We start from the raw sequence: 27,741 nt of genomic DNA on the forward strand, positions 1-27,741 counted from the left end.
GTTGTGTTGTTGTGCCCGCGGCTGTTCTTTACATTCAGTAAGCGCAGTCGTTTCTTTCTATACAGATTGTGTGAGTTTGCCCACTTACAAAGAAATAAAGGTTCTGTAATTTTTATCATAGGTGTAATTTATATGATAGAGACAGAATATCAACCAAAAAAAAAAACGATACAAATGTTATAAATAAAGTTGCAGTTCGGTAAGTAAAATAAGTATTTGACCCCCTAACAAATAACAATAATTCTGGCTCCCATAGACTGACATTTTGTGCTCATGTAGTACACAGATTAGTCCGGTCAATGTAAGAAGGAGCTCCTAACAACAACTCGTTATGTGTATAAAACACACCTGTCTACAGAATCTCTTTCTTTCATTCACACCTCACCACCATGGCCAAGACCAAAGAGCTGTCAGAGGAGGTCAGGGAGAAGATTGGAGACCTACACAAGGCTGACATAGGCTACAAGACCATCAGCAAGAAGCTTGGTGAGAGGGTGACAACAGTTGGAGCGATTATTGGAAGAAATACAAAATAACCATCAGTTGCCTTCAGTCTGGAGCTCCATGCAAGATTTCTCCTCATGGGGTGAGGATAATCATGAGAAAAGTGAGGGATCAGACCAGAACTACACGGGAGGAGCTTATCAACAATCTCAAGGCAATTGGGACCACAGTCATCACACAAATCATTGGTGACACAATGAATTGAAATCCAACAACGCACGCAAGGTCCCCCTCCTCAAGAAGACACATGTACGGGCCTATCTGAAGTTTTCCAATGAACATCTAAATTATTCAGAGAAGGATTGGGAGAAAGTGCTGTGGTCAGATGAGACCAAAATTGAGCTCTTTGTTATTAGCTTGACTCGCCATGTTTGGAGGAAGAAAAATGCTGACTATGACCCTAAGAACATCATCCCTACAGTCACCGTCCCTACAGTCATCATCCCTACAGTCACCATCCCTACAGTCACCGTCCCTACAGTCACCGTCCCTACAGGCATCATCCCTACAGTCACCTTCCCTACAGTCACCGTCCCTACAGTCACCGTCCCTACAGTCACCTTCCCTACAGTCACCGTCCCTAGAGTCACCATCCCTACAGTCACAGTCCCTACAGTCACCTTCCCTACAGTCACCGTCCCTACAGTCACCTTCCCTACAGTCACCGTCCCTACAGTCACCGTCCCTACAGTCACCTTCCCTACAGGCACCGTCCCTACAGTCACCGTCCCTACAGTCACCGTCCCTACAGGCACCATCCCTACAGTCACCGTCCCTACAGTCACCTTCCCTACAGTCACCGTCCCTAGAGTCACCATCCCAACAGTCTCCTTCCCTACAGTCACCTTCCCTACAGTCACCATCCCTACAGTCACCGTCCCTACAGTCACCGTCCCTACAGGCACCATCCCTACAGTCACCGTCCCTACAGTCACCTTCCCTACAGTCACCGTCCCTAGAGTCACCATCCCTACAGTCACCGTCCCTACAGTCACCTTCCCTACAGTCACCGTCCCTACAGTCACCTTCCCTACAGGCACCGTCCCTGCAGTCAACTTCCCTACAGTCACCGTCCCTACAGTCACCGTCCCTACAGTCACCTTCCCTACAGTCACCGTCTCTACAGTCACCTTCCCTACAGTCACCTTCCCTACAGTCACCATCCCTACAGTCACCTTCCCTACAGTCACCATCCCTACAGTCACCGTCCCTACAGTCACCTTCCCTACAGTCACCGTCCCTACAGTCACCATCGCTACAGTCACCGTCCCTACAGTCACCTTCCCTACAGTCACCGTCCCTACAGTCACCGTCCCTACAGTCACCTTCCCTACAGGCACCGTCCCTGCAGTCAACTTCCCTACAGTCACCGTCCCTACAGTCACCGTCCCTACAGTCACCTTCCCTACAGTCACCGTCTCTACAGTCACCTTCCCTACAGTCACCTTCCCTACAGTCACCATCCCTACAGTCACCTTCCCTACAGTCACCATCCCTACAGTCACCTTCCCTACAGTCACCATCACTACAGTCACCGTCCCTACAGTCACCTTCCCTACAGTCACCATCACTACAGTCACCATCACTACAGTCACCGTCCCTACAGTCACCATCACTACAGTCACCATCACTACAGTCACCTTCCCTACAGTCACCATCACTACAGTCACCGTCCCTACAGTCAGGCACGGAGGTGGAAACATGATGCTTTGGGGCTGTTTCTCTGCTAAAGGTACAGACCGACATTGCTGAAATGAGAGGCCAATGGGCGGGGCCATGTATTGTAAAGTCTTGGATGAGAACCTTCTTCCCTCAGCCAGAACACTGAAGATGGGTCATGGATGGGTCTTCCAGCATGACAATGACCCAACACATGCTACCAAGGCAACAAAGAAGAACATTAAGGTCATGGAGTGGCCTAGTCAGTCTCCAGACCTTCATCCTATAGAAAATTTATGGAGGAGCTGAAACTTCGAAAATGCCAAGCGACAGCCAAGAAACCTTAAGGATTTAGAGAAGATCTGTAAAGAAGAGTGGACCAAAATCCCTCCTGAGATGTGTGCAAACCTGGTCACCAACTACAAGAAACGTCTGACCTCTGTGCTTCCCTACAAGGGTTTCTCCACCAACTATTAAGTCATGTTTTGCTTGGGGATTAAATACTTATTTTACTCCCTGAACTGCAACTCCATTTATAACATTTGTAGCATGTGTTTTTTCTGGATTTTTGGTTAATATTCCATCTCTATCATTTAAAATACACCTATGATAAAAATTAAAATCTGCAGGGGATCAACTAATTATTTTTCCCACTGTATAGGTTCCAAAAGGTGAACTTATGTTTCAGAGGCATAACTAGAACCTTTAGGGCCCCGGTTCAAGAAACCATGAAGGGCCCCCCGGACCCCTGGCCAGGGCCCTTCCCTTCAAGCCTGGGGCTCTTCCCACTAATCCTGGGGCCTTTTACCCTAGTTGCAGGACCCTTTCACAAGTTCTGTAGTAGGCTCCATTTCTGCCATCTGGGGGCTTCCACATGGTGGTGGAATGCCAGGGCCCGGTCGCAAGTGTGACCTTTGCGATCCTGGAAGTTCACCCACTGGTGTCAGTAGTTTTTATTTTTTGGTATTTTAATTGTATTATTTTTTATCATTTTATTTTATTTTTTTTACAATATCACTGACTATGACTCTGTCCATTCAGAAAAGGAAGGAGCTGGTAAATTATATATTTACCGACCCCTTCCTGGTTCTCTATTGTGACACATCCCCTGCAGCAGCCGGCAGGAGAGGGAAGGGAGCACAGTAGGGGGGAGGGGACCAGAGGAGCAGAACACAAGTGAACTGGATAGGAGGAGTGGTGGGGGCAGCATACAGAGGAACCAATCTCCTCCATTTTCCTACTACAGCTACAGGAGGAAAAAGGAGGACAGTGATTTCTCTACATGCTGTCCCCGCCCCTCCTCCTATCCAGGTGTACAGGAGAGCTGCACAGCCCCCCTGGAGCATGGGGCCCGGTTGCAATTGCAACCCCTGCATCCCCTGTAGTTACGCCCCAGTTAGTAGTACACCAAATCTTAGAAAGTCGGACACTTGACTGGAAACCTCGGGATAGCAACCCAGCCTCCACAGGTTCACAGCCTAGACTTGGCCCAAGCCCTGAAGAAGGGGCAATCCATATCCCCAATACGTGTTGGCTGTATACTTTTATCATAACTAATAAAGACTTTAAACAAACCATTGGTGGTCATACAACTATCTGTACCGAGTGTTCCTTCCCACAAACACTCAATGGATGGAAAGTCACATTTTGCCAATGAAAAATTATCCGTATTTACAAAGATTTACCTGTCCGCTGTTGGCAAAGTCATCTACGGTGAGTGAGGGATCCAATCGCAGTGCAATGCCAAAGTCGCACAGCACACACGAGGCGTCACTTTTAACAAGGATGTTGGTGCTTTTAATATCCCGGTGAGCGATGGCAATCTTTGCTGTCCCGCACGGCGTGTAGTCGCTGTGCAGGTGGGCCACGCCATTGACGATGGAGCCCGCCATCTTTAACAAGGCAGACCAGCTCAGGAAGTGATTGGACAGGTAATCCTTCAGGTTGCCCTGGGCATGGTAAGCCGTGATGATCCAATACTCTTTCTGTAGGCTGCCGACCCGCTCCTCAGAGGTGATGAACTGCAGGACGTTCTCATGTTTTAGGTTGGCGTCGGTGAAAATGCGGCTCTCGTACTTCCAGGATGAAAATTCCTGGAAGGGGAAGATCTTCACCGCTACGATCTCATGGTGGCCGGATTCCGTGTGCTTCAGTTTGGCTCTCCAAACTTCGGCGAACCGGCCTTTGCCGACACGTTGATCGAGTTCAATCGGCAGCAGCTCGGTGTTGTGGTTGATGCTGTTGGCACAGGCCATACTTATTTCCCCCTGAGAGCCAGCGGTCAGCGACGAGGACAGTCTGTAGCTGTACTTGGCCTGATTGCTTTGTAGCGGCACGCTGGTCCCAGCCTTGTTCCCCCAGGACTTGCTCCTCTTCCTCAGTCGCTGGGTTCGATATAGGTAGAAGAGGGCAGTGATCATGACTGTCAGCAGCAGAGGGGGGAGCAGGCTGATGGTGGCCACAGAAAGAGCCTCCTGGCTGTGCAGCATGGTGAATCCTGCGGAGAACAGAACAAGCTGCCAATTCACAGGAGATCCAAACTCAAAAATCATTTACATTGTTGCAAAAATAGTATGAGATTATAAGCGGAACAGAAAAATTTGATTAGTTTCGGATTTGTTTAAGTTAATCATTTATTTTCATCATATTCGTTATGTTAGAATGATTCGTTTTCGGAATTCATTTTGTATATTTGTTATTTTCTAATTGAATTTGAAATTTAATTTGAAAATGTATTTGAATTGAATTTCAAGATGGAAACATATTGCAATAATTACAGTAAGGTATAAAAATGAAATAAGATGACGATTCCTACTAAGGCTGCTTTATAGAATAGAATGGAATAGACTAGAAAATAAAAGCATAGAATAGAACAAAACAGAATAGAAGAGAAACTGTTCTATTTTATTCAGGCTCGGTTCACATATATGCGATGCGGGAAGGCTGCGAATTCGCAGCCTGTTCCCGCATCGCACACGCACCCCCGGCAGTTCACACTGCCATATGCGATATGCTGGGGGTGTCAATGTAATCTTAATGACACCCCCAGTTTGATCGCATATCGCAGTGCGATCGTGCAGCTCGCACAGGATCGGATCGCACAAGTGTGAACCGCTGTGCGATCCGATCCTGATGCGGCTAGAAAAAAGGGTCCTGTGCGTGTTTGGTGCAGCTGCGGTGCGAATTTAGCCATACAAACTGTATGGCTAAACTCGCACCGCACAGCCGATCGCATGTAATGTCGGAGCAGTGCGCTCCGATATTACATGCGAACCCGGCACACGCACAAGTGTGAACCGGGGCTCAATTCTATACTGTTTTACTGTATTCTTTTCTTTTCTATTCTATTCAAGTCTGTTTTGTTTATTTATTTATTTCAGGTACTTATATAGCGCTGTTAATTTACACAGCACTTTACATTCTATTCGATTCTTTTTTTTCTTCTATTCTATTCTGTGTTATTCTATTCAGCAGCCTAAGTAGGAATTATCATCCTTTTTCACTTTTATACCTTACCGCAGGGCTTTTTTTCAGCGGTAACGCGGGGGGAACGCAGTTCTGGCACCTGAATGTATGTAATGGCAAGGGGTGTGCTGGAGGGTCTACTGATGCTGGCTGCTGGGGGATACATTTTTTGCAAGGCGGTCTATTGTTGATAGGGAGGTCTATTGTTGCTAGGGAGGTCTATTGTTGCTGGTGGGGGATCTATTGTTGAGGGATGGGCCTATTGTACCTGACTGCTGGAGAGTTTGTTGATGCTGGCTTCTGGGAGACGGTTTTTGCTGCCAGGGGTCTATTGTTGCTGGGGTGATATTTTATTGTAGGGGTCTATTGTTGCTGAGGGGGAGGGGGATGGTATATTGCTGCTGGCTGTTTTCTGCTTTTATTTTTATCATTAACAAAATTCTGTACAAATTACTTTGCATGGAAAAATTATACTTGGCTCTGTATTCCCTAAATGAGGCAGTGCAGGAAGGTGGGTAGGGGGTGGAACAAGGGATGGTGCAGGGAGGTGGGTTGGGAATGGAACCAAGGGATGGTGCAGGGAGGTGGGTAGGGGGTGGAACCAAGGGATGGTGCAGGGAGGTGGGTAGGGGGTGGAACCAAGGGATGGTGCAGGGACGTGGGTAGGGGGTGGAACAAGGGATGGTGCAGGGAGGTGGGTAGGAAGTGGAACAAGGGATGGTGCAGGGAGGTGGGTAGGAAGTGGAGCCAAGGGATGGTGCAGGGAGGTGGGTAGGGGGTGGAACAAGGGATGGTGCAGGGACGTGGGTAGGGGGTGGAACAAGGGATGGTGCAGGGACGTGGGTAGGGGGTGGAACAAGGGATGGTGCAGAGAGGTGGGTAGGAAGTGGAACAAGGGATGGTGCAGGGAGGTGGGTAGGGTGTGGAGCCAAGGGATGGTGCAGGGAGGTGGGTAGGGGGTGGAACAAGGGATGGTGCAGGGAGGTGGGTAGGGGGTGGAACAAGGGATGGTGCAGGGAGGTGGGTAGGAGGTGGAACAAGGGATGGTGCAGGGAGGTGGGTAGGAGGTGGAACAAGGGATGGTGCAGGGAGGTGGGTAGGAGGTGGAACCAAGGGATGGTGCAGGGAGGTGGGTAGGAGGTGGAACAAGGGATGGTGCAGGGAGGTGGGTAGGGGGTGGAACCAAGGGATGGTGCACGGAGGTGGGTAGGGGGTGGAACCAAGGGATGGTGCAGGGACGTGGGTAGGGGGTGGAACAAGGGATGGTGCAGGGAGGTGGGTAGGAGGTGGAACAAGGGATGGTGCAGGGAGGTGGGTAGGAGGTGGAGCAAGGGATGGTGCAGGGAGGTGGGTAGGGGGTGGAACCAAGGGAGGTGGGTAGGGGGTGGAACAAGGGATGGTGCAGGGAGGTGGGTAGGGGGTGGAACAAGGGATGGTGCAGGGAGGTGGGTAGGAGGTGGAACAAGGGATGGTGCAGGGAGGTGGGTAGGGGATGGAACCAAGGGATGGTGCAGGAGGTGGGTAGGAGGTGGAACAAGGGATGGTGCAGGGAGATGGGTAGGGGGTGGAACCAAGGAATGGTTCAGGGAGGTGGGTAGGGGGTGGAACTAAGCGACAGAGCAGGGAGGATGGGTAGGGGGTTGAACCAAGTGATGGTGCAGGGAGGTGGGTAGGGGGTGGACCAAGGGATGGTGTAGGGAGGTGGGGAGGGGGTGGAACCAAGGGATGGTGCAGGGAGGTGGGGAGGGGGTGGAACCAAGGGGTGGCGCAGGGAGGTGGGTAGGGAATGGAACCAAGGGATGGTGCAGGGAGGTAAGTAGGGGGTGGAACCAAGGGATGGTGCAGGGAGGTGGGTAGGGGTGGAACTAAGCAATAGGGCAGGGAGGATGGGTAGGGGGTTGAACCAAGGGATGGTGCAGGGAGGTGGGTAGGGGATGAAACCAAGGGATGGTGCAGGGAGGTCGGTAGGAGGTGGAACCAAGGGATGGTGCAGGGAGGTGGGGAGGAGGTGGAACAAGGGATGGTGCAGGGAGGTGGGTAGGGGATGGAACCAAGGGATGGTGCAGGAGGTGGGTAGGAGGTGGAACAAGGGATGGTGCAGGGAGATGGGTAGGGGGTGGAACCAAGGAATGGTTCAGGGAGGTGGTTAGGGGGTGGAACTAAGCGACAGAGCAGGGAGGATGGGTAGGGGGTTGAACCAAGTGATGGTGCAGGGAGGTGGGTAGGGGGTGGACCAAGGGATGGTGTAGGGAGGTGGGGAGGGGGTGGAACCAAGGGATGGTGCAGGGAGGTGGGGAGGGGGTGGAACCAAGGGGTGGCGCAGGGAGGTGGGTAGGGAATGGAACCAAGGGATGGTGCAGGGAGGTAAGTAGGGGGTGGAACCAAGGGATGGTGCAGGGAGGTGGGTAGGGGTGGAACTAAGAAATAGGGCAGGGAGGATGGGTAGGGGGTTGAACCAAGGGATGGTGCAGGGAGGTGGGTAGGGGATGAAACCAAGGGATGGTGCAGGGAGGTCGGTAGGAGGTGGAACCAAGGGATGGTGCAGGGAGGTGGGGAGGGGGTGGAACCAAGGGATGGTGCAGGGAGGTGGGTAGGAGGTGGAACAAGGGATGGTGCAGGGAGGTGGGTAGGAGGTGGAACAAGGGATGGTGCAGGGAGGTGGGTAGGGGATGGAACCAAGGGATGGTGCAGGGAGGTGGGTAGGAGGTGGAACAAGGGATGGTGCAGGGAGGTGGGTAGGGGGTGGAACTAAGCGACAGAGCAGGGAGGATGGGTAGGGAGTTGAACCAAGTGATGGTGCAGGGAGGTGGGTAGGGGGTGGACCAAGGGATGGTGCAGGGAGGTGGGAAGGGGGTGGAACCAAGGGATGGTGCAGGGAGGTGGGGAGGGGGTGGAACCAAGGGATGGTGCAGGGAGGTGGGTAGGGAATGGAACCAAGGGATGGTGCAGGGAGGTAAGTAGGGGGTGGAACCAAGGGATGGTGCAGGGAGGTGGGTAGGGGTGGAACTAAGCTAAGTGATAGGGCAGGGAGGATGGGTAGGGGGTGGAACCAAAGGATGGTCAAGGGAGTTGGGTAGGGGGTGGAACCAAGGGATGGTGCAGGGAGGTGGGTAGGGGATGAAACCAAGGGATGGTGCAGGGAGGTGGGTAGGGGGTGGAACCAAGGAATGGTGCAGGGAGGTGGGTAGGGGGTGGAACAAGGGATGGTGCAGGGAGGTGGGTAGGGGGTGGAACAAGGGATGGTGCAGGGAGGTGGGTAGGGGGTGGAACCAAGGGATGGTGCAGGGAGGTGGGTAGGGGTGGAACCAAGGGATGGTGCAGGGAGGTGGGTAGGGGCAAAGACACCAAGTGACCCAGAAGGGGGGAGTTCCTGCACCTATTCTCTGAGAAGAAAAAGCCCTGCCTTACTGTATTTATTACAATGTGTTTCTATTTTGAATTTGAATTAATTTTCAAATTCGGATAATTTGATTTGTTAGAGTTTATTTTGGATTCGTTGAAATGTGTTACTATTGTGATTCGGATATTCGGATACATCTGCATCTCCGAATAATGAAAATTTATTCCGAATTTCAAATCATGACAAAACGAATCGCACATGTCTAGTATGAAAGCCTAACACTAGATAGAAGATTTCATTATGGAACCTCGATCAGATTTTTTATCAGTGACTTTGTTTCCATTGGGGAGATTTTTCCTGACTTCCTGTCACAACAGGAAGTGATGGGAAACCTCCTCACGGGGGACACAGAGATAAGCAAAAACTAATTTTTCATAGAGTGGGGGAAGGGTGACAATGTTTGTACAGCCACCTTCCTGTCCCAGTGTTGGCACAGAGAGGTATTTGAGGTTTTTATATACACTATAATTCAAGAAGTATTGGGATGCCTGCCTTTACACACAATGAACTTTAATGGCATCCCAGTCTTAGTCTGTAGGGTTCAATATTGAGTTGGCTCCGCCCTTTACAGCTATAACAGCTTCAACTCTTCTGGAAAGGCCATCCACAAGGTTTAGGAGTGTCTATGGGAATGTTTGACCATTTTGATAGAAGCACATTTGAAAGGTCAGGCACTGATGTTGGGCGAGAAGGCTCTGCTCTAATTAGTCCCAAAGGTGTTCTATCGGGTTGAGGTCAGGACTCTGTGCAGGCCAGTCAAGTTCCTCCACCCCAAACTCGCTCATCCATGTCTTTATGGACCTTGCTTTGTGCACTGGTGTGCAGTCATGTTGGAACAGGAAGGGGCCATCCCCAAACTCCTCCCACGAACTTGGGAGCACGAAAGTGTCCAAAATATCTTGGTATGCTGACACCTTAAGAGTTCCCTTCACTGGAACTAAGGGGCCAAGCCCAACCCCTGAAAAACAACCCCACACCATAATCCCCCCTCCACCCAATGATTTGGACCAGTGCACAAAGCAAGGTCCATAAAGAGATGGATGAGCGAGTTTGGGGTGGAGGAACTTTGATTGGCCTGCACAGAGTCCTGACCTCAACCCGATAGAACACCTTTGGGATGAATTAGAGCAGAGACTGCGAGCCAGGCTCTTCTGGAAGAATGGTGAAACATTCCCATAGACACTCCTAAACCTTGTGGACGGCCTTCCCAGAAGAGTTGAAGCTGTTATAGCTGCAAAGGGTGGGCCAACTCAATATTGAACCCTACGAACTAAGACTGGGATATCATTAAAGCTCATGTGTGTGTAAAGGCCGGCGTCCCAATACTTTTGGTGATATAGTGTATTTCTGAAGTTTTCATTTCGGATGGAGCTTGGCCACAAATGCAGTTTGTTCTTCTGCAGATCTTATAAGAATGAGGCGGGAAGGTTCCCATCTCCTTCTCTCTGAATCCATTATTTAGAAATACTCGGCGCTCGCTCATTTCATGTCCGCTATTCCTGGAAATGCCGGTTGTTGGAGCGCAGATCTCCAGCTTGGCCTTCCCAGAGTGTCTGCCAAAATAAATAGGAGGGAGAGTAGGAGGGCTGCAAGGATGGGAGGCTCATTGATGGGGGGGGGGGGGGGGGGGACAGGAGGCTCAGTAAAGGAGGGGGGGGCTGGCGGGAAAGGCCGGAGGTTTAGAGAGCAAGGGGGTCAGTGAGGACAAGAGGCTCAGTAATAAGGGGGCAGGGAGTGATCTGAGTAGGGAGAATGGGAGAATGGGGGACTCACAGCAAGAGGAAAGTGAGGACCGGAGGCTAAGTGATTGTGGGGCAGGGAGGATGGAGGTGATTGGGGTGCAGGGAGGGGGCAGGGAGAAAACAATAAAAATTCAGGAGACTCATAAATCAGGGTATCGGTTGATAGGTGACTCTGTGATAAAGGAGGCAGTGAGAACGGGGGGGCTCAGTGATCAGTGAGGACAGAAGGCACAAAGAGCAGGGTATTAATAGATGGGAGGCTCTGTATTTAGAAGGGTAAGGAGAACAGGGGGCTCACTTAGAGCGTGGGGGGGGGGGGGTCAATGAGCATAGGGGGCTTATAAGGGAGAGTATCAATTCATGGGAGGCTTAGTGATCAAGGGGGCAGTAAGGATAAGGGGGTGGGAGTCAGAGCAGGTAGATGGGGTCAAAGCAAAGCAAGGGGTTAAGTGGGGGGGGGTGGGGGCTAAGAGCAGGGAGGATGGGGGGGGGGTCAGAGCAGGAGAATAGGGGGGTCAGAGCAGGAAAGATGGTGGGGGGGTGGTCAAAGCAGGAGAATAGGAGGGTCAGAGCAGGGAGATAGTGCAGGAGATGCAGGGCTGCGGGCATGGTACAGGAGATGCAGGGGCTGCGGGCATGGTACAGGAGATGCAGGGCTGCGGACATGGTACAGGAGATGTCAGAGAATGCGGACATGGTACAGGAGATGCAGGGCTGTGGACATGGTACAGGAGATGCAGGGGCTGCGGGCATGGTACAGGAGATGTCAGAGAATGCGGACATGGTACAGGAGATGCAGGGGCTGCGGGCATGGTACAGGAGATGTCAGAGAATGCGGACATGGTGCAGGAGATGCAGGGCTGTGGACATGGTACAGGAGATGTCAGAGAATGCGGACATGGTACAGGATAATCTCTAGTACCATGCCGCAGCATTGCATCTCCTGAGGAGTCTCACTTACCTTTTGGTGAGACGCCTTACATTTAAAAATGGGCAACATGTCACCGTGCATGCGCCATCTGCCCGGGAATAGCTGAACATGTACGGGTTTTCCAGAGCGGCGGCGGCGCATGCACAGTACGCATGTCGGGCCGGCTGATGCCATTTTTTTTACAGGTCCTTAGCAGCCCCAGGGCAGGGGAAACTTGCCGGCCTACCCAAATTTCCCGTTTTTTCCGGTAGGCCAGTCCGGCTCTGGTCAGAGCAGGAGGATGGGGGGGGGGGTTCAGAACAGGAGGATAGGGGGGTCAGAGCAGGAGGATGGGGGGGGGTCAAAGCAGGTGGACAGGGAGCGAGGGGGGGCTCATAAAACAGGGTTTCAGAGGGTCAGAGAGCAGGTGGACAGCAAGGACAGGGAGGCTCAGCTGCTGAGTTATTGCATTTTGATGGACTTCCCTTTTATCTCTTAGGAATGTAGCAGGAGGAGTGAGACTTCCTCTCTTCTCTTTGCAAAGGCAGATAAGACGAGTTGTGAGCTCCTATTTAGATTCTACAGTAAGCCGGTCAGTGAGTGAAGAGAATCCATCCACAGCTAGAAATGTAAGGACATTAAAGAAAACCTGTGTGTATAGAAATATATAGGGGGGAAGGGGGAGGGGGTTCTACATGTGCAGGTTCTGAGTCTGACATCCTGATCCTTATTGCACAACCAATCGGGTCACTCTCCCTGGAACAGGCATATAGGATGGGAATTTAACATTGTCAGACATCACTGGCTGCATGCTTGTTCCAGGTCAGTGACTCACTAGACGGCTGCCATATTCCTATCCTCATAAATTCCATCTAGCCATCATTTATGGAATCCTTTCTGGCACAGGATAAACACTGCGAGAAGGATGATGAAGAGGAGGAGGATGAGGATGATAAGGAGGAAGAGAAGGAGGTTAATGAAGAGGATTAGGAGGATGGTGAGGAGGAGAAGGAGGATAATGAGGAGAGGGAGAATGAGGAGGATTAGGAGGAAGATGATGAGGAGAAGGAGGAAGATGATGAGGAGGATGATGAAGAGGAGAAGAAGGATGATTAGGAGGATGATGAGCAGGAGGAGGATGATGATGAGGGGAATGATGATGAAGATGATGAGGAGAAGGAGGAAGATGATGATGAGGAGGAGAGGAAGGAGGAAAATGGGGATGATGAGGAGAAGGATGATGATGAGGAGGATGGTGAGGAGGAGGATGATGATGAGGAGGAAGATGATGAGCAGGAGGAGGATGATGAGGGGGATGATGATGAAGATTATGAGGAGAAGGAGGAAGAGGATGATGAGGAGGAGAGGAACGAGGAGGAGAGGGAGCAGGAGGAGGGGGATGATGAGGAGAAGGAGGATGATGAGGAGAAGGAGGATGGTGAGGAGGAGGATGATGAGGAGGAAGATGATGAGCAGGAGGAGGAGGATGATGAGGGGGAGGATGATGTAGATTATGAGGAGAAGGAGGAAGAGGATGATGATGAGGAGGAGGGGGATGATGAGAAGGATTAGGAGGATGGTGAGGAAGTGTATGATAAAGAGGATGATGAGGTGGAGGATGATGAGGAGGAGGAGGATAATGAGGAAGAGGAGGAGAAAGACGACCATGGGTCTTATTTATGACGATGTGCCGTCACTTTGGCAGCAATTCAGATTTCTGTACAGAGTGGAATATAAGTCCTGATTGGTGGATAATTGGTGGATTATTTGGATAATGCACTGTACTCTGACTTTGGGGTGTAACTTTCATCAGAGGCTGGACCCAGAGCAGCTCCGCCCCCGCAGAACCCTTACCTTCCGATGAGTTGTAGAAGATGAGTTTGTCGTTGCATTCCTGCTCGCCCACACAGCCGCAGATGTACAGACGGCCGGTCTCGGAGGGCATGGCCTGCATCACACATCTGACCGAGTTATAACTGGGTACCAGGACGTTCTCCAATAGCAGGAGAGGGTGATGGCACAGGGAGGTGACCCGCACGCTGTCATTCTCCTGCTTCCTGCAAATAGGAGACGGGTATAAAGAGTACCGGTCACATGACAACACAATATCTGAATTGATAGACGAGTGTCAGTGTTCTTTAAGAAGCACTATTCTGCAATTTGGTGCTTTGTGGAACACGCTCAATACAGCAACGCACTTCAGCGCATGTTTAGTCATTTTGAATGGCACCCGGATGTACTAAGGCAATCACATGACAATGTACCGTAAGTACTGTGTAATGTGGCGTGCTGCATTGCCAAATATGGTGCATGCTCATTTGAATATGCTGTTAACCCAGCATGTTAACATGAAAAAACAGGTATTAATGCAAATGCTCCTGTCTGGGCCATCTGGTGCCAAATGCCAAGCCAAAGCTTATCATGTACCCTGCACCCTTAAGGCAGACAAGGTGTTACCCGCCTTGGGCCTCCCAGCTAATGCATTTCACCCACAAGACTGGACTTAATTATAGAGGTAAAAGATTCAGCTACGTCTTGTGGGCGAAATGCGTTAGTAGGAGGTCTCAGGCGGGAAATCCCTGTCTGCTTGCCCACAGCAATTATTTTGCCAGCATTATAGTATATGGAATGCTGCCAGCTATGCTCTTTACCCCTCTACATGTTGGTTATAGCAGAACAATGGGCGCCTTGATAACACGGAACATTTTTTTCAGTTATCCGGCCCCCTATGTTGCCCTTACCAGACGGTGGCACAGATCTCCTCGGCACTATCGCAGTAGGAGCTCAGGCTGCAGTTGGTGAAGCAGATGGCGCCATCACAGATGGGCTGGGAGTTGTCGCACCATTTGCAGACGTTGGTCATGGCGTTTCGGTAGGCGGCGACAGCGGCCATTGCCACTAATGGAGACAGAGAGAAAACCAACAAATGGTTGAACAAGACTTGTCAATGAGAGATCTGCGGGGTGATGGAGAAGGACATTGGTGGGAATGGTGAAAAGTTTTCTATAAATACAGCCCCTTCCCTCCATTGTGGGGCGGGAGCCCACAAAACATTAATTTCTAATGGACTTCCAATACACAATTCACCCAAAATTGAAGAACCTTTATTGCCAATAACGTCACCACAATGCAGTGGCGGCTGGTGCTCCATGGGCCAGGGGGGGCGGCATACGGACCACACCATACCCCCAAGCCCCCCCCCCCCCGGACCACACCAGCCCACACACCATACCCCCCCCCCCATGGTCGCCGACTCACTCACCCTCTCACCCTGGACATGTGGGGGGCAGTCGGCAGTCAGCATCAGCGGCAGCTTCCCCATCGGTCTCCTGCGTCCCCTCCCTCCTCCTCCCTTGCCAATGGCATGGCTTCTCCTTTCGGCCAATCAGGAAACGGGTCTCAGGACCCACTTCCTGATCGGCCAGGAGAAGAATCCGTGTGATAATAGCGAATATTCATTCGCTATTGTCACACAACTGGGTGGGCTACTGCGCCCCGAGCCCATCCTTTTTTGAAGCCTATTAGAGCCTCTGGGTCTAGTCACGTGCTTCAATAAAAAACAAAAACATTGGAATCCATGCGTCCGGCGCCCTGCATGTAGATTAGGGGGCCGGACGTATCGATAGGGGGGGGTGGTGCCCCTACACCCCCAATGGGTGGGCCGCCCCTGCAACAATATAAATACAATGTTCCTAACTGTGCGCCAGGGTTCATTTGGCAAGGAACGTTGAAAATGCACTGGCAGTTGTGCTTTTCCCGGAGTTACCCAACATTGCGTTGATACACAGTCAGTACCTTTAGTGGGGCCGGACTGTAGCCAGTGGGAGACGAAAATGCCCCTGCGTCAGTGAGAGTAAACAATTACATAGGCTTGGGGGTCAGTTGGAGTAAAAAAATGACATCATAGGTGTCAGTGGAAGAATTAGTTCCCTATATCGGGAAGAATAATGCCCCATTGTTGGGATCAGTGGAGGAATAGCGGTACGTCTTTGGTGCCAGTGGAAGGAATAGTGCCCCAAAGGGCCAGATAAAGGAAAACAAAGAGGCACATCTGGCCCGGGGGGCGCAATTTAGAGACCCTTGTTTTACACTATGAAATAATACCAGCACTACACATTATGGACTCCTGGGTCTTTTATTAGACTTTGTACAAACGGAATCTCCAACACTCCTTTTCAAGGCAAAGACCATGAGTGCTCAACCTGTGGCCCTCCAGCTGTTGCAGAACTTCAACCCCCATAAGGGATTGCAAGGCTGACAGTTACAAGCATGACTTCCAAAAGAAAGAAGCATGATGGGACTTGTAGTTCTGCAACAGCTTAAGGGCTGCAGGTTGAGCACCCATTGGGTAGACCATTGTTGTTGAGAGCAGCCTCACCTGAGCCACTGTGCCTTATAAGAATCTGATTGTCCTGGTTAGGAGTTGAATCCAACCCCCCCCCCCCCATGTTCCTTCCATGGCTGATCACTTTGCCGTATATTATGAGATATAAGATCAGTTTTTCAACACCTCACAGGGTTCAGAAATGTGGGTTCTGCAACACTGAAACTGTTCTTGGAATAGACTCCCCCCAGATCGGCCTTTCTCACCCTTCTTACCCCTGGGGAACCCTTGAAGTTATATTTAGGCTCCTGGGAAACCCCTTCTAGAAAAGATTCTATGTACAGCTCATGGTACATTAGCCTGATCAACAAGATAAAGAAAGTTTTAAATAAAAGAATAAGAAATGTGAGGTACCCAGCGTGTTCGACACCCAGGGCAGATAATTTTGTTACCCACCCCCACAAAATGATTATTAGTTATATTCTTGTAAAAAATTATAACTGCAGAAAAGAAAGGCGGACAGTAAAAATTGTGATGTCCTCTAATATTCTTGGTGTAAAAATGACTCCTTAGACTGGTGGCCAATGTAGAAGTGACTCCTTCCATTGGTGGTTGGTGTAGATGGGAAATCAATCTATTATCGCTGATTGCTCAAGCCCCAGACCCTCAGAAGGAACCCCTAGCACAATGAGAAGCCCCTAGTAACTGTAGGAGTGAACTCTAGCACCTTTAGGAGGAGCCCCTAGTGACTTCAGCAGGAAACCTTAGTTAATTCAGGAGGAACCTCTAGCACCCTCAGAAAACAACCCCTAGGAATCTCAGACTGAACCTCTAGCATCCTCGGGGGGAACCCATAGTAACCATGAGAGGAACCCCTAGAAACCTCAGAAGGAACCTCTATCACCTCCAGAAGGAACCCTGGTAACCTCAGAAGGAACCCTTAGCGTCCTTAAAAGAAACCCGTTAACCTCAGGAGGAACCCCTAAAAAATTCAGGAGGAACCTGTAGCACCCTCAGGATAACATGCTAGTAACCTCAGGAGGTACATCTGGTAACCTCAGGAGGAATCTCTAGTGCCCTCTGGAGGAACTCCTAGAAACTTCTAAGGAACCCTTATTGTTCTAAGAAGAAACCCCTAGTAACCTCTGGAGGAACCCCTAATAACTTCAGGAGGAACCTGCAGCATCCTTAAGATGAACCGCTAGTAACCTCAAGACAAGAGGAACATCTGGTAACTTCAGAAGGAATCTCTAGCACCCTCAGGAGGAACTCCTAGAAACCTCAGAAGGAACCCTTTGCATTCTCAGAAGTAACCCCCAGTAACCTCAGGAGGAACCTGTAATAACTTCAGGAGGAACCTGCAGCACCCTCAGGATGAACCGCCAGTAACCTCTGGAAGAACATCTAATAACTTCAGGAGGAACATCTAGTAACCTCAAGAGGAACATCTGGTAACTTCAGAAGGAATCTCTAGCACCCTCAGGAAGAACTCCTAGAAACCTCAGAAGAAACCCTTAGCATTCTCAGAGGGAACCCCCAGTAACCTCAGGAGGAACCCCTAATAACTTCAGGAGGAACCTGCAGCACCCTCAGGATGAACCGCTCGTAACCTCTGGAAGAACATCTAATAACTTCAGGAGGAACATCTAGTAACTTCAGGAAGAACATCTAATAACTTCAGGAGGAACATCTAGTAACTTCAGGAAGAACATCTAATAACTTCAGGAGGAACATCTAGTAACCTCAGGAGGAACATCTAGTAACCTCAGGAGGAACATCTAGTAACTTCAGGAGGAACATCTAGTAACCTCAGGAAGAGCCCCGGAGGAGAAACACTGCTCTAGATCAATCCTGAGCTGTTGAGGTTGATCTGCCAGCAATGTTCGTCCTCTGATAATCTCACTCCTGGCGTGGATCTCCTCTCTGTGGCTCAGTTATGAAGAGTTGTTTTCGTCTTATAATTAGTTTTTAGTTTCTTCCAAACGTTTCTCGGCTCTGGCATGCTGTTTGTTTGAAGTCTCGTTCTGGTAACATCTGGGCTGTAGCTGTCAGGCCTGTGTGGTCATAGGGAACCGTAGAGGCATTAATCTGGAAAAGTGTTCAGCTGGGTTTAATCAGAATATTGATGAGGATGCGGCTTCACTACAAATGCCATCTATTAACCCTCCGTAGGGCTGCGAGGAGCTCTGCATTCAGGGAACGGTCCAGAGGTGTCATTGGTTGCTGCCTCTCACCGCACCTCTTAATGGAAAGTTTGGAGTTTGTGGGATCCCTTCATTGGCTGATTGATGATTTTAAAGATGTGGAATTTCGGGATGCCTTTAGATCCTTCTTCAGGATTGGTACAATCCAAGACATCCTGGAATCTTACATCTTTAATGACCTGATGAGTATCTAAACCTCAAAGATAAAAGTGAATATATTGCCGCACATGCACCCTGGACCCCAATATTTGTATTTTTTTAGCTTTATTTAACCACTTGCCGACCGCCGCTCGACTATATACGGCGGCGGTCAGCCCCTCACAGGCAGAGTGACGTACCGGTACGTCACTAGCCTGGGAGGGTCTAGGGAGCGAGCGCGCGCCGCCGGCGGCGCGCTCCCGCGTGGTCACGCACCCTCCGCGCGTGTGACCAGCGGACCCGATGTCCGCCGGTCACTCTGCGATCGTCGGGGGAGAGGGAGAAAGGCAGGCAGCTTGTGTAAACAAGCTGCCTATCAGTTCTCCCTGTGTAGAGACACTGATCATACGGTTCTACTATGTAGAACCGTAGATCAGTGTAACTATACCTCAAGCCACAGCCAATCACAGTTAGAATCACGCCCCTAGGGACACAGACAGCCCCTCCCTCTCAAATAAAGTTAACCCCTTCACTTCCAGTGTAATTTTACAGTAACAGTGCATATATATAGCACTGATTACTGTAGAAATGTCACTGGTAACCCCAAAAGTGTCAAAAATATCAGTCAAGGGTCCGATCTGTCCACCGCAATGTCGCAGTACCGCAAAAAAATCGCAGATCGCCGCCATTACGCGTTAAAAAAAAAAACAACAAAAATGACAAAAATCTTTCCCTTTGTTAGTAAACGTGATAACTTTTGCGCAAACCAATCAAAATACGCTTTTTGCGATTTTTTTTACCAAACATATGTAGCATAAAACAAATTGGCCGAAAATGTTAAAAAATTTAGATTTTTACTTTTTTTTGGGGGGGAATTTCATATAAAAAAATGTGAAAAATATTGTTATTTTTGCAAAATTGTCGCTCTTTTTTTGTTTATAGCGCGTGATCAAAAAAATCGCACAGGTGATCAAATACCACCAAAAGAAAGCTCTGTCTGTGGGAAAAAAAGGACGTCAAATTAGTTTAGGTACAGCGTCGCACAACCACGCAATTGTCCGTTAAAGTCACGCAGTGCCGAATCGCAAAATACCCCCTGGTCAGGAAGGGGGTAAAATCTTCCGGGGCTTAAGTGGTTAAAAAATAATCTTATTTAGGTTTTATCCCTGGAGCTTCTGTTTTCAGGGTGACAACGCTTACCTATGCCTTACAATGCAGCGATGGTGTGGTCACCCAGCAGTGTGCACTCCTGATGTGTGGCTTCAAGCTAGCATGTAGATACATAGGAAGATTACTGATAGGAGGGATGCATTGGACTACAGTACTGAAAGTGACACATATATGGGGGGTCTTGCCACCCACCACCCCTGCCAGTGCGGCTAAAGGTAGGTAGCAAGTAGTCATGTAGCTAGGAATAATCTCTAAAGCTGGATTCACACTGTTGCAGTGCGTTTAACAGACGTGCGTTATGTCGTGTGCTAGCATGCATTGCGTTTGGGCCCATTCATAAAAGCTGCATGTACAGTTTTTGGAAGGCATGGCAGTGCGTTACCATGAGCTGTGGTGTGCTGCAATGGACATCTGTTGCCAAGGTGTCCTGGAGTGCCATGAAGAATGAACAGCACCGCAGCACACCGAGATGCATGTGTTTGTCCCTTATGGTAACACACATGTTCCCACACGCATGTTCCCACACGCATGTTCCCACACACATGTTCCCACACGCATGTTCCCACACACATGTTCCCACACGCATGTTCCCACACGCATGTTCCCACACGCATGTTCCCACACACATGTTCCCACACACGTTCCCACACGCATGTTCCCACAGCAAAAAGGTATGAGCCTAGCCTAAAAAAAGAGTGGCTCAGTAGTCTTAGGTTTGAACCCTGGTCAGGACACTATCTGCATGGAGTTTGCACATTCTCCCTGTGCTTGGTTGTCTTCCTCCCACACTCCAAAGACATCCTGGCAAGATAACCAGGTCTGGTCTTCACTAACCCTATTATGTGAGATGGGGACCTTAGATTGTAAGCTCCTGAGGTCAAGGACTGATGTGAATGTACTTTGTGTAAATGATTAGCACTTTATAACTGCCTGGAATAATAATGAAATATATTATTAATCATTTATATTGGATAGTGACTGATCCCATATGACGCCGTGCAATAGATACACAGATCTGATATTTGATGTGCCGTGTTTACAATCAGCCAATAAACGGGAATCACTGAACTCCGATCTTTACATATCGATCAATCTCCGAAACCGAGACCCCACTACTGCACACAGCGTCATGTGACTGGATGGAGGCGATCTGGTATAAGAATACCGAGTATTATATAGAAGGAAATTATCCCCCCCCCATCACTATCGCCCCCCCAACTCATCACTATTACCCCCCCATCACTATAACCCCCCAACTCATCACTATACCCCCCCATCGCTATCATCCCCCCAACTCATCACTATATCCCCCCTTCACTATCATCCCCCCAACTCATCACTATACCCCCCATCACTATTATCCCCCCACCTCATCACTATACCCCCCCATCACTATCGCCCCCCCCAACTTATCACTATTACCCCCATCACTATCATCCCCCACCTCATCACTATACCCCCCCATCACTATCGCCCCCCCAACTTATCACTATTACCCCCATCACTATTATCCCCCCAACTCATCACTATAACCCCCCATCACTATCATCCCCCCACCTCATCACTATACCCCCCCATCACTATCATCCCCCCAACTCATCACTATAACCCCCATCACTATCATCCCCCAACTCATCACTATACCCCCCCATCACTATCATCCCCCCACCTCATCACTATACCCCCCCATCACTATCATCCCCCCACCTCATCACTATACCCCCCATCACTATCATCCCCCAACTCATCACTATAACCCCCATCACTATCATCCCCCAACTCATCACTATACCCCCCCATCACTATCATCCCCCCAACTCATCACTATAACCCCCATCACTATCATCCCCCCAACTCATCACTATACCCCCCCCATCACTATCATCCCCCAACTCATCACTATAACCCCCCCCCCCATCACTATCATCCCCCAACTCATCACTATAACCCCCCCCCATCACTATCATCCCCCAACTCATCACTATAACCCCCCCCCCCCATCACTATCATCCCCCAACTCATCACTATAACCCCCCCCCATCACTATCATCCCCCAACTCATCACTATAACCCCCCCCCCCATCACTATCATCCCCCAACTCATCACTATACCCCCCCATCACTATCATCCCCCCAACTCATCACTATAACCCCCCCCCCATCACTATCATCCCCCAACTCATCACTATAACCCCCCCCCCATCACTATCATCCCCCCAACTCATCACTATACCCCACCTTACCTCACTCTTTCCATCAATACAATTATCAGATCATCCTCTGTGTGTCACATCCAGCAGATCACACACTGTACAATCTATCACACACATTATACAATCTCACACACATTATACAATCTCACACACATTATACAATCTCACACACATTATACAATCTCACACACATTATACAATCTATCACACTCATTATACAATCTCACACACATTATACAATCTCACACACATTATACAATCTCACACACATTATACAATCTCACACACATTATACAATCTATCACACTCATTATACAATCTCACACACATTATACAATCTCACACACATCATACAATCTCACACACTGTACAATCTCACACTCATTATACAATCTCAGACACATAGTACATTGTATCACATGGTGTGGTCTGTGGATCCCTCATCCCAGTATTACATTGTATCACTGTACCCCCATATTGCAGTATTGGGGTGATCTGGGGTCAGGTACTCACATAGGAGTAGTAGCGCAGTCATGGCAGCCTCGTCCCCCATCCTGCAGGCAGATCATTGTTCTGAAAACTGCGGCAGCATCACAGCCCGTCCACCTCCTGCTCGGGGGAAGGGGGGGATGGAGGGGGGGGGGTTGCAGCTGTTGCAGAGGCAGATGTGGAGTCTAATTCCAGCAACCAATCAGAGCTCTCCGAAAAAACAGAGAGATCCCTCCATCCCCTCCACATCACTTCCATCCCGGGGCGGCCGAGGTGGAAGAGCCCCTTCCCGGAATCCTTCCCGTCCCGGGATCAGATCTCAGAGCCGCTGAATGGGAGCGTTTCCTGCCAATCCCCCCCCCCCCCCCACCCTAAAAATATCCCAGAGTCCAATCTGCTTATATTCTGCCTTCCCTGGTTATTTATTTTATTTCAGGTTCTTATATAGCGCTGCCAATTTATGCAGCACTTTACATATACATTACATATTCACATCAGTCCCCCCCTCCCCCCTCATTAATATAGTGATGAAACTTTTAAATATAACACAATTTCATTACATACCTTATTGTAGACCCAGTGATCTCATCACTGGGTCTCTGTGCTTATCTATACAATGCAGGCAGATCATGGCTGGTGGGAGGGGCCGGTAGGGGGCAGCTTCCTGAAAAACATCACAGCACCTGGCCCTTAGTACTCCTAATCAAGAGTCCTTTGCCCTAATTCAAGCAGTGGGAGGAGTTATGCAAATATCAAAATGCCTTGATGGGTGGATGCCAGTCTAGAAGAATGGGCGTTCCTAGGCAGGCTGTATTTGCATGCAGACTGCCCTCAGTAACACACACATTTGATGCTGACCCTCTATGATTAAAAGTACTAAAAAACAATAAAGGAAAGTGGGGGGGGGGGGTTGTTAGGGATAGTCAGGCTGGGGAAGAAAGAGCTAGATGATGCTGGGTGTCCTCCAGCCAGGAAAAGAGGTGGGCTCTATCTGACTTTTTGTACCTGTCATAGAATCTTTTTCCCTGTAGAATCTATATCCCTTTGGTAATCTATACAGGTACTGACCTTCCTGCTCCAATTCCTCTGATAATACTCCATACAGGTAGCCAACTTCCTCTTTCTCTGATGGTAATCCATACAGGTGGCCACCTTCCTCTTCCAGTTCCTCTGATGGTAATCCATACAGGTGGCCACCTTCCTCTTCTGGTACCTCCGACGGTAATCCATACAGGTAGGCACCTTTCTCTTCCGGTTCCTCTGACGGTAATCCATACAGGTAGCCACCTTCCTCTTCCAGTTCCTATGATGGTAATCCATACAGGTAGCCACCTTCCTCTTCCAGTTCCTCTGATGGTAATCCATACAGGTAGCCACCTTCCTCTTCCAGTTCCTCTGATGGTAATCCATACAGGTAGCCACCTTCCTCTTCCAGTTCCTCTCATGGTAATCTATACAGGTAGCGACCTTCCTATTCCAGTTCCCCTGATGATACTCCATACAGGTAGCCACCTCTCTCTTTCGGTTCCTCTGATGATAATCTGTACAGGTAGCCACCTTCCTCTTCCAGTTCCTCTGATGGTAATCCATACAGGTAACCACCTTCCTCTTCCAGTTCCTCTGATGGTAATCCATACAGGTAACCACCTTCCTCTTCCAGTTCCTCTGATGGTAATCCATACAGGTAGCGACCTTCCTCTTCCAGTTCCTCTGATGGTAATCCATACAGGTAGCCACCTTCCTCTTCCAGTTCCTCTGATGGTAATCCATACAGGTGGCCACCTTCCTCTTCCAGTTCCTCTGATGGTAATCCATACAGGTAGCCACCTTCCTCTTCCAGTTCCTCTGATGGTAATCCATACAGGTAGCCACCTTCCTCTTCCAGTTCCTCTGATGGTAATCCATACAGGTGGCCACCTTCCTCTTCCAGTTCCTCTGATGGTAATCCGTACAGGTGGCCACCTTCCTCTTCCGGTTCCTCTGATGGTAATCCATACAGGTGGCCACCTTCCTCTTCCGGTTCCTCTGATGGTAATCCATACAGGTAGCCACCTTCCTCTTCAAGTTCCTCTGATGGTAATCCATACAGGTGGCCACCTTCCTCTTCTGGTACCTCCGACGGTAATCCATACAGGTAGGCACCTTTCTCTTCCGGTTCCTCTGACGGTAATCCATACAGGTAGCCACCTTCCTCTTCCAGTTCCTCTGATGGTAATCCATACAGGTAGCCACCTTCCTCTTCCAGTTCCTCTCATGGTAATCTATACAGGTAGCGACCTTCCTCTTCCAGTTCCCCTGATGATACTCCATACAGGTAGCCACCTCTCTCTTTCGGTTCCTCTGATGATAATCTGTACAGGTAGCCACCTTCCTCTTCCAGTTCCTCTGATGGTAATCCATACAGGTAACCACCTTCCTCTTCCAGTTCCTCTGATGGTAATCCATACAGGTAACCACCTTCCTCTTCCAGTTCCTCTGATGGTAATCCATACAGGTAGCCACCTTCCTCTTCCAGTTCCTCTGATGGTAATCCATACAGGTAGCCACCTTCCTCTTCCAGTTCCTCTGATGGTAATCCATACAGGTAGCCATCTTCCTCTTCCAGTTCCTCTCATGGTAATCTATACAGGTAGCGACCTTCCTCTTCCAGTTCCCCTGATGATACTCCATACAGGTAGCCACCTCTCTGTTTCGGTTCCTCTGATGATAATCTGTACAGGTAGCCACCTTCCTCTTCCAGTTCCTCTGATGGTAATCCATACAGGTAGCCACCTTCCTCTTCCAGTTCCTCTGATGGTTATCCATACAGGTAGCCACCTTCCTCTTCCAGTTCCTCTGATGGTAATCTATACAGGTAGCCATCTTCCTCTTCCAGTTCCTCTGATGGTAATCTATACAGGTAGCGACCTTCCTCTTCCAGTTCCCCTGATGATACTCCATACAGGTAGCCACCTCTATCTTTCGGCTCCTCTGATGATAATCTGTACAGGTAGCCACCTTCCTCTTCCTGTTCCTCTGATGGTAATCCATACAGGTAGCCACCTTCCTCTTCCTGTTCCTCTGATGGTAATCCATACAGGTAGCCACCTTCCTCTTCCAGTTCCTCTGATGGTAATCCATACAGGTAGCCACCTTCCTCTCTCATTTCCTCCGAAGATGCTTCATACAGGTGGCCACCTTCCTCTTCCTCTGATGGTAATCCATACAGGTAGCCACCTTCCTCTTCCAGTTCCTCTGATGGTAATCCATACAGGTAGCCACCTTCCTGTTCCTCTGATGGTAATCCATACTGGTAGCCACCTTCCTCTTCCAGTTCCTCTGATGGTAATCCATACAGGTAGCCACCTTCCTCTTCCAGTTCCTGTGATGGTAATCTATACAGGTAGCCACCTTCCTCTTCCAGTTCCTCTGATGGTAATCTATACAGGTAGCCACCTTCCTCTTCCAGTTCCTGTGATGATAATCCATACAGGTAGCCACCTTCCTCTTCCAGTTCCTGTGATGATAATCCATACAGGTAGCCACCTTCCTTAGCAGATTCCTTTGACCTTAGCACAGGCCAGCTTAGATTTCCTTTGCCTTGGCATATGCTTCTGGTGGATCCAGGTTCCTGATGGAGGGATCTCCTTACAGTGGCATCCTCACCAGGCCAAAGCCCCAGAGATGAGGAAAAACTCTTTTAGAAAGTTTCTTTAATAGTTCTCCTCTCCCTCAGGTCACATCAATGGAACGAAACCCTCAGTGATTGGCTGAGGCTGATAATTACTCATCACTCATACATTGTTACTTCTCACACCAACAATTGGAGACAACTCAACATCATCAGACAGAAATAATCCATGTCCTGAGCTCAGGAGAAACCCCAGGCTGGTTATAAAACACATGGAACTTAGTCTGGGGCAGATTAAAGGGAATTTCCACTTTTGCAGCCAAATTAGAACTTTATACTTCTTACATGTTGTCCCCATTCACATAACATAACTTCATGTGTATCTCTTTACTTGGCTAAAGTCCTACCTAGATTTCCCCTTCTATGTAATGTTAGGAAGGAGGAGGGGGAGCTACGTTTACCCTAATGAATCCTCTCCGTACTGTGCTGGCAGATCTCATTATTAGTTGTAGATTAGAGGTGCACACTGTCTGTCCTAACAAAGAGTTAAAGCTTTCAGGGTTCGGGTGGTCCAATGTATGTCCCCCAGTCTGTCCCTCCAATGGCACATTAGAAGTAACTCTGAGTAACAGATGTCTAGAGAAAATCCTCAAACCACACCCTTCACAGAGGAGAGGACCTCCTCCAACCACACCCCTCACAAAGATAAGGGCCTCCTCCAACCACTCCCCCCACAGAGGTGAGGACCTCCCCCAACCACACCCCTCACAGAAAAGAGAACTTCCTCCAACCACAGCCCTCACAGAGGAGAGGACCTCCTCCAACCACACCCCTCACAGAGGAGAGGACCCCCTCCAATCACACCCCTCACAGAGGAGAGGACCTCCTCCAATCACACCCCTCACAGAGGAGAGGACCTCCTCCAATCACTCCCCTCACAGAAAAGAGAACTTCCTCCAACCACACCCCTCACAGAGAAGAGGACCTCCTCCAACCAATCCCTTCACAGAGAAGAGGACCTCCTCCAACCAATCCCTTCACAGAGGAGAGGACCTCCTCCAACCAATCCCGTGGCAAAGGAGAGGACCTCCTCCAATCACACTCCTCACAGAGGAGAGGACCTCCTCCAATCACACTCCTCACAGAGGAGAGGACCTCCTCCAATCACACTCCTCACACAGGAGAGGACCTCCTCCAATCACACTCCTCACAGAGGAGAGGACCTCCTCCAATCACACTCCTCACAGAGGAGAGGACCTCCTCCAATCACACTCCTCACACAGGAGAGGACCTCCTCCAATCACACTCCTCTCAGAGGAGAGGACCTCCTCCAATCACACTCCTCACAGAGGAGAGGACCTCCTCCAATCACACTCCTCACAGTGGAGAGGAACTCCTCCAATCACATTGCTCACAGAGGAGAGGAATTCCTCCAATCACACTCCTCACAGAGGAGAGGAACTCCTCCAATTACACTCCTCACAGAGGAGAGGAACTCCTCCAATCACACTCCTCACAGAGGAGAGGAACTCCTCCAATCACACTCCTCACAGAGGAGAGGAACTCCTCCAATCACACTCCTCACAGAGGAGAGGACCTCCTCCAATCACACTCCTCACACAGGAGAGGACCTCCTCCAATCACACTCCTCACAGAGGAGAGGAACTCCTCCAGTCACACTCCTCACACAGGAGAGGAACTCCTCCAATCACACTCCTCACACAGGAGAGGAACTCCTCCAATCACACTCCTCACACAGGAGAGGACCTCCTCCAATCACACTCCTCACAGAGGAGAGGACCTCCTCCAATCACACTCCTCACACAGGGGAGGACCTCCTCCAATCACACTCCTCACAGAGGAGAGGACCTCCTCCAATCACACTCCTCACAGAGGAGAGGACCTCCTCCAAT

General features: G+C 49.7%; 1 protein-coding gene and 1 long non-coding RNA gene across 2 annotated transcripts in view; both read right to left on the reverse strand.

Annotated features, from left to right (window-relative positions):
* Positions 1 to 14,564, reverse strand: part of LOC309558055 (TGF-beta receptor type-2-like) — a 50,996-nt gene extending 36,432 nt beyond the window's left edge. Inside the window, exons 1-3 of the mRNA XM_082260982.1 lie at positions 14,422 to 14,564; positions 13,535 to 13,737; positions 3,849 to 4,660 (exon numbers count right to left, since the gene is read on the reverse strand). Of these exons, the coding sequence (XP_082117108.1) occupies positions 3,849 to 4,660; positions 13,535 to 13,737; positions 14,422 to 14,543 (1,137 nt within the window). The 5' untranslated portion in view covers positions 14,544 to 14,564. The remainder of the gene's footprint in view (positions 1 to 3,848; positions 4,661 to 13,534; positions 13,738 to 14,421) is intronic.
* Positions 1 to 27,741, reverse strand: part of LOC309558134 — a 437,057-nt gene that overhangs the window by 198,533 nt on the left and 210,783 nt on the right. The gene's annotated exons all lie outside the window — the stretch shown is intronic.

The sequence above is a fragment of the Pelophylax lessonae genome, assembly GCF_965119305.1.
Source record: "Pelophylax lessonae genome assembly, chromosome: 6".
In the NCBI taxonomy this organism is placed as follows: Eukaryota; Metazoa; Chordata; class Amphibia; order Anura; family Ranidae; genus Pelophylax; species Pelophylax lessonae.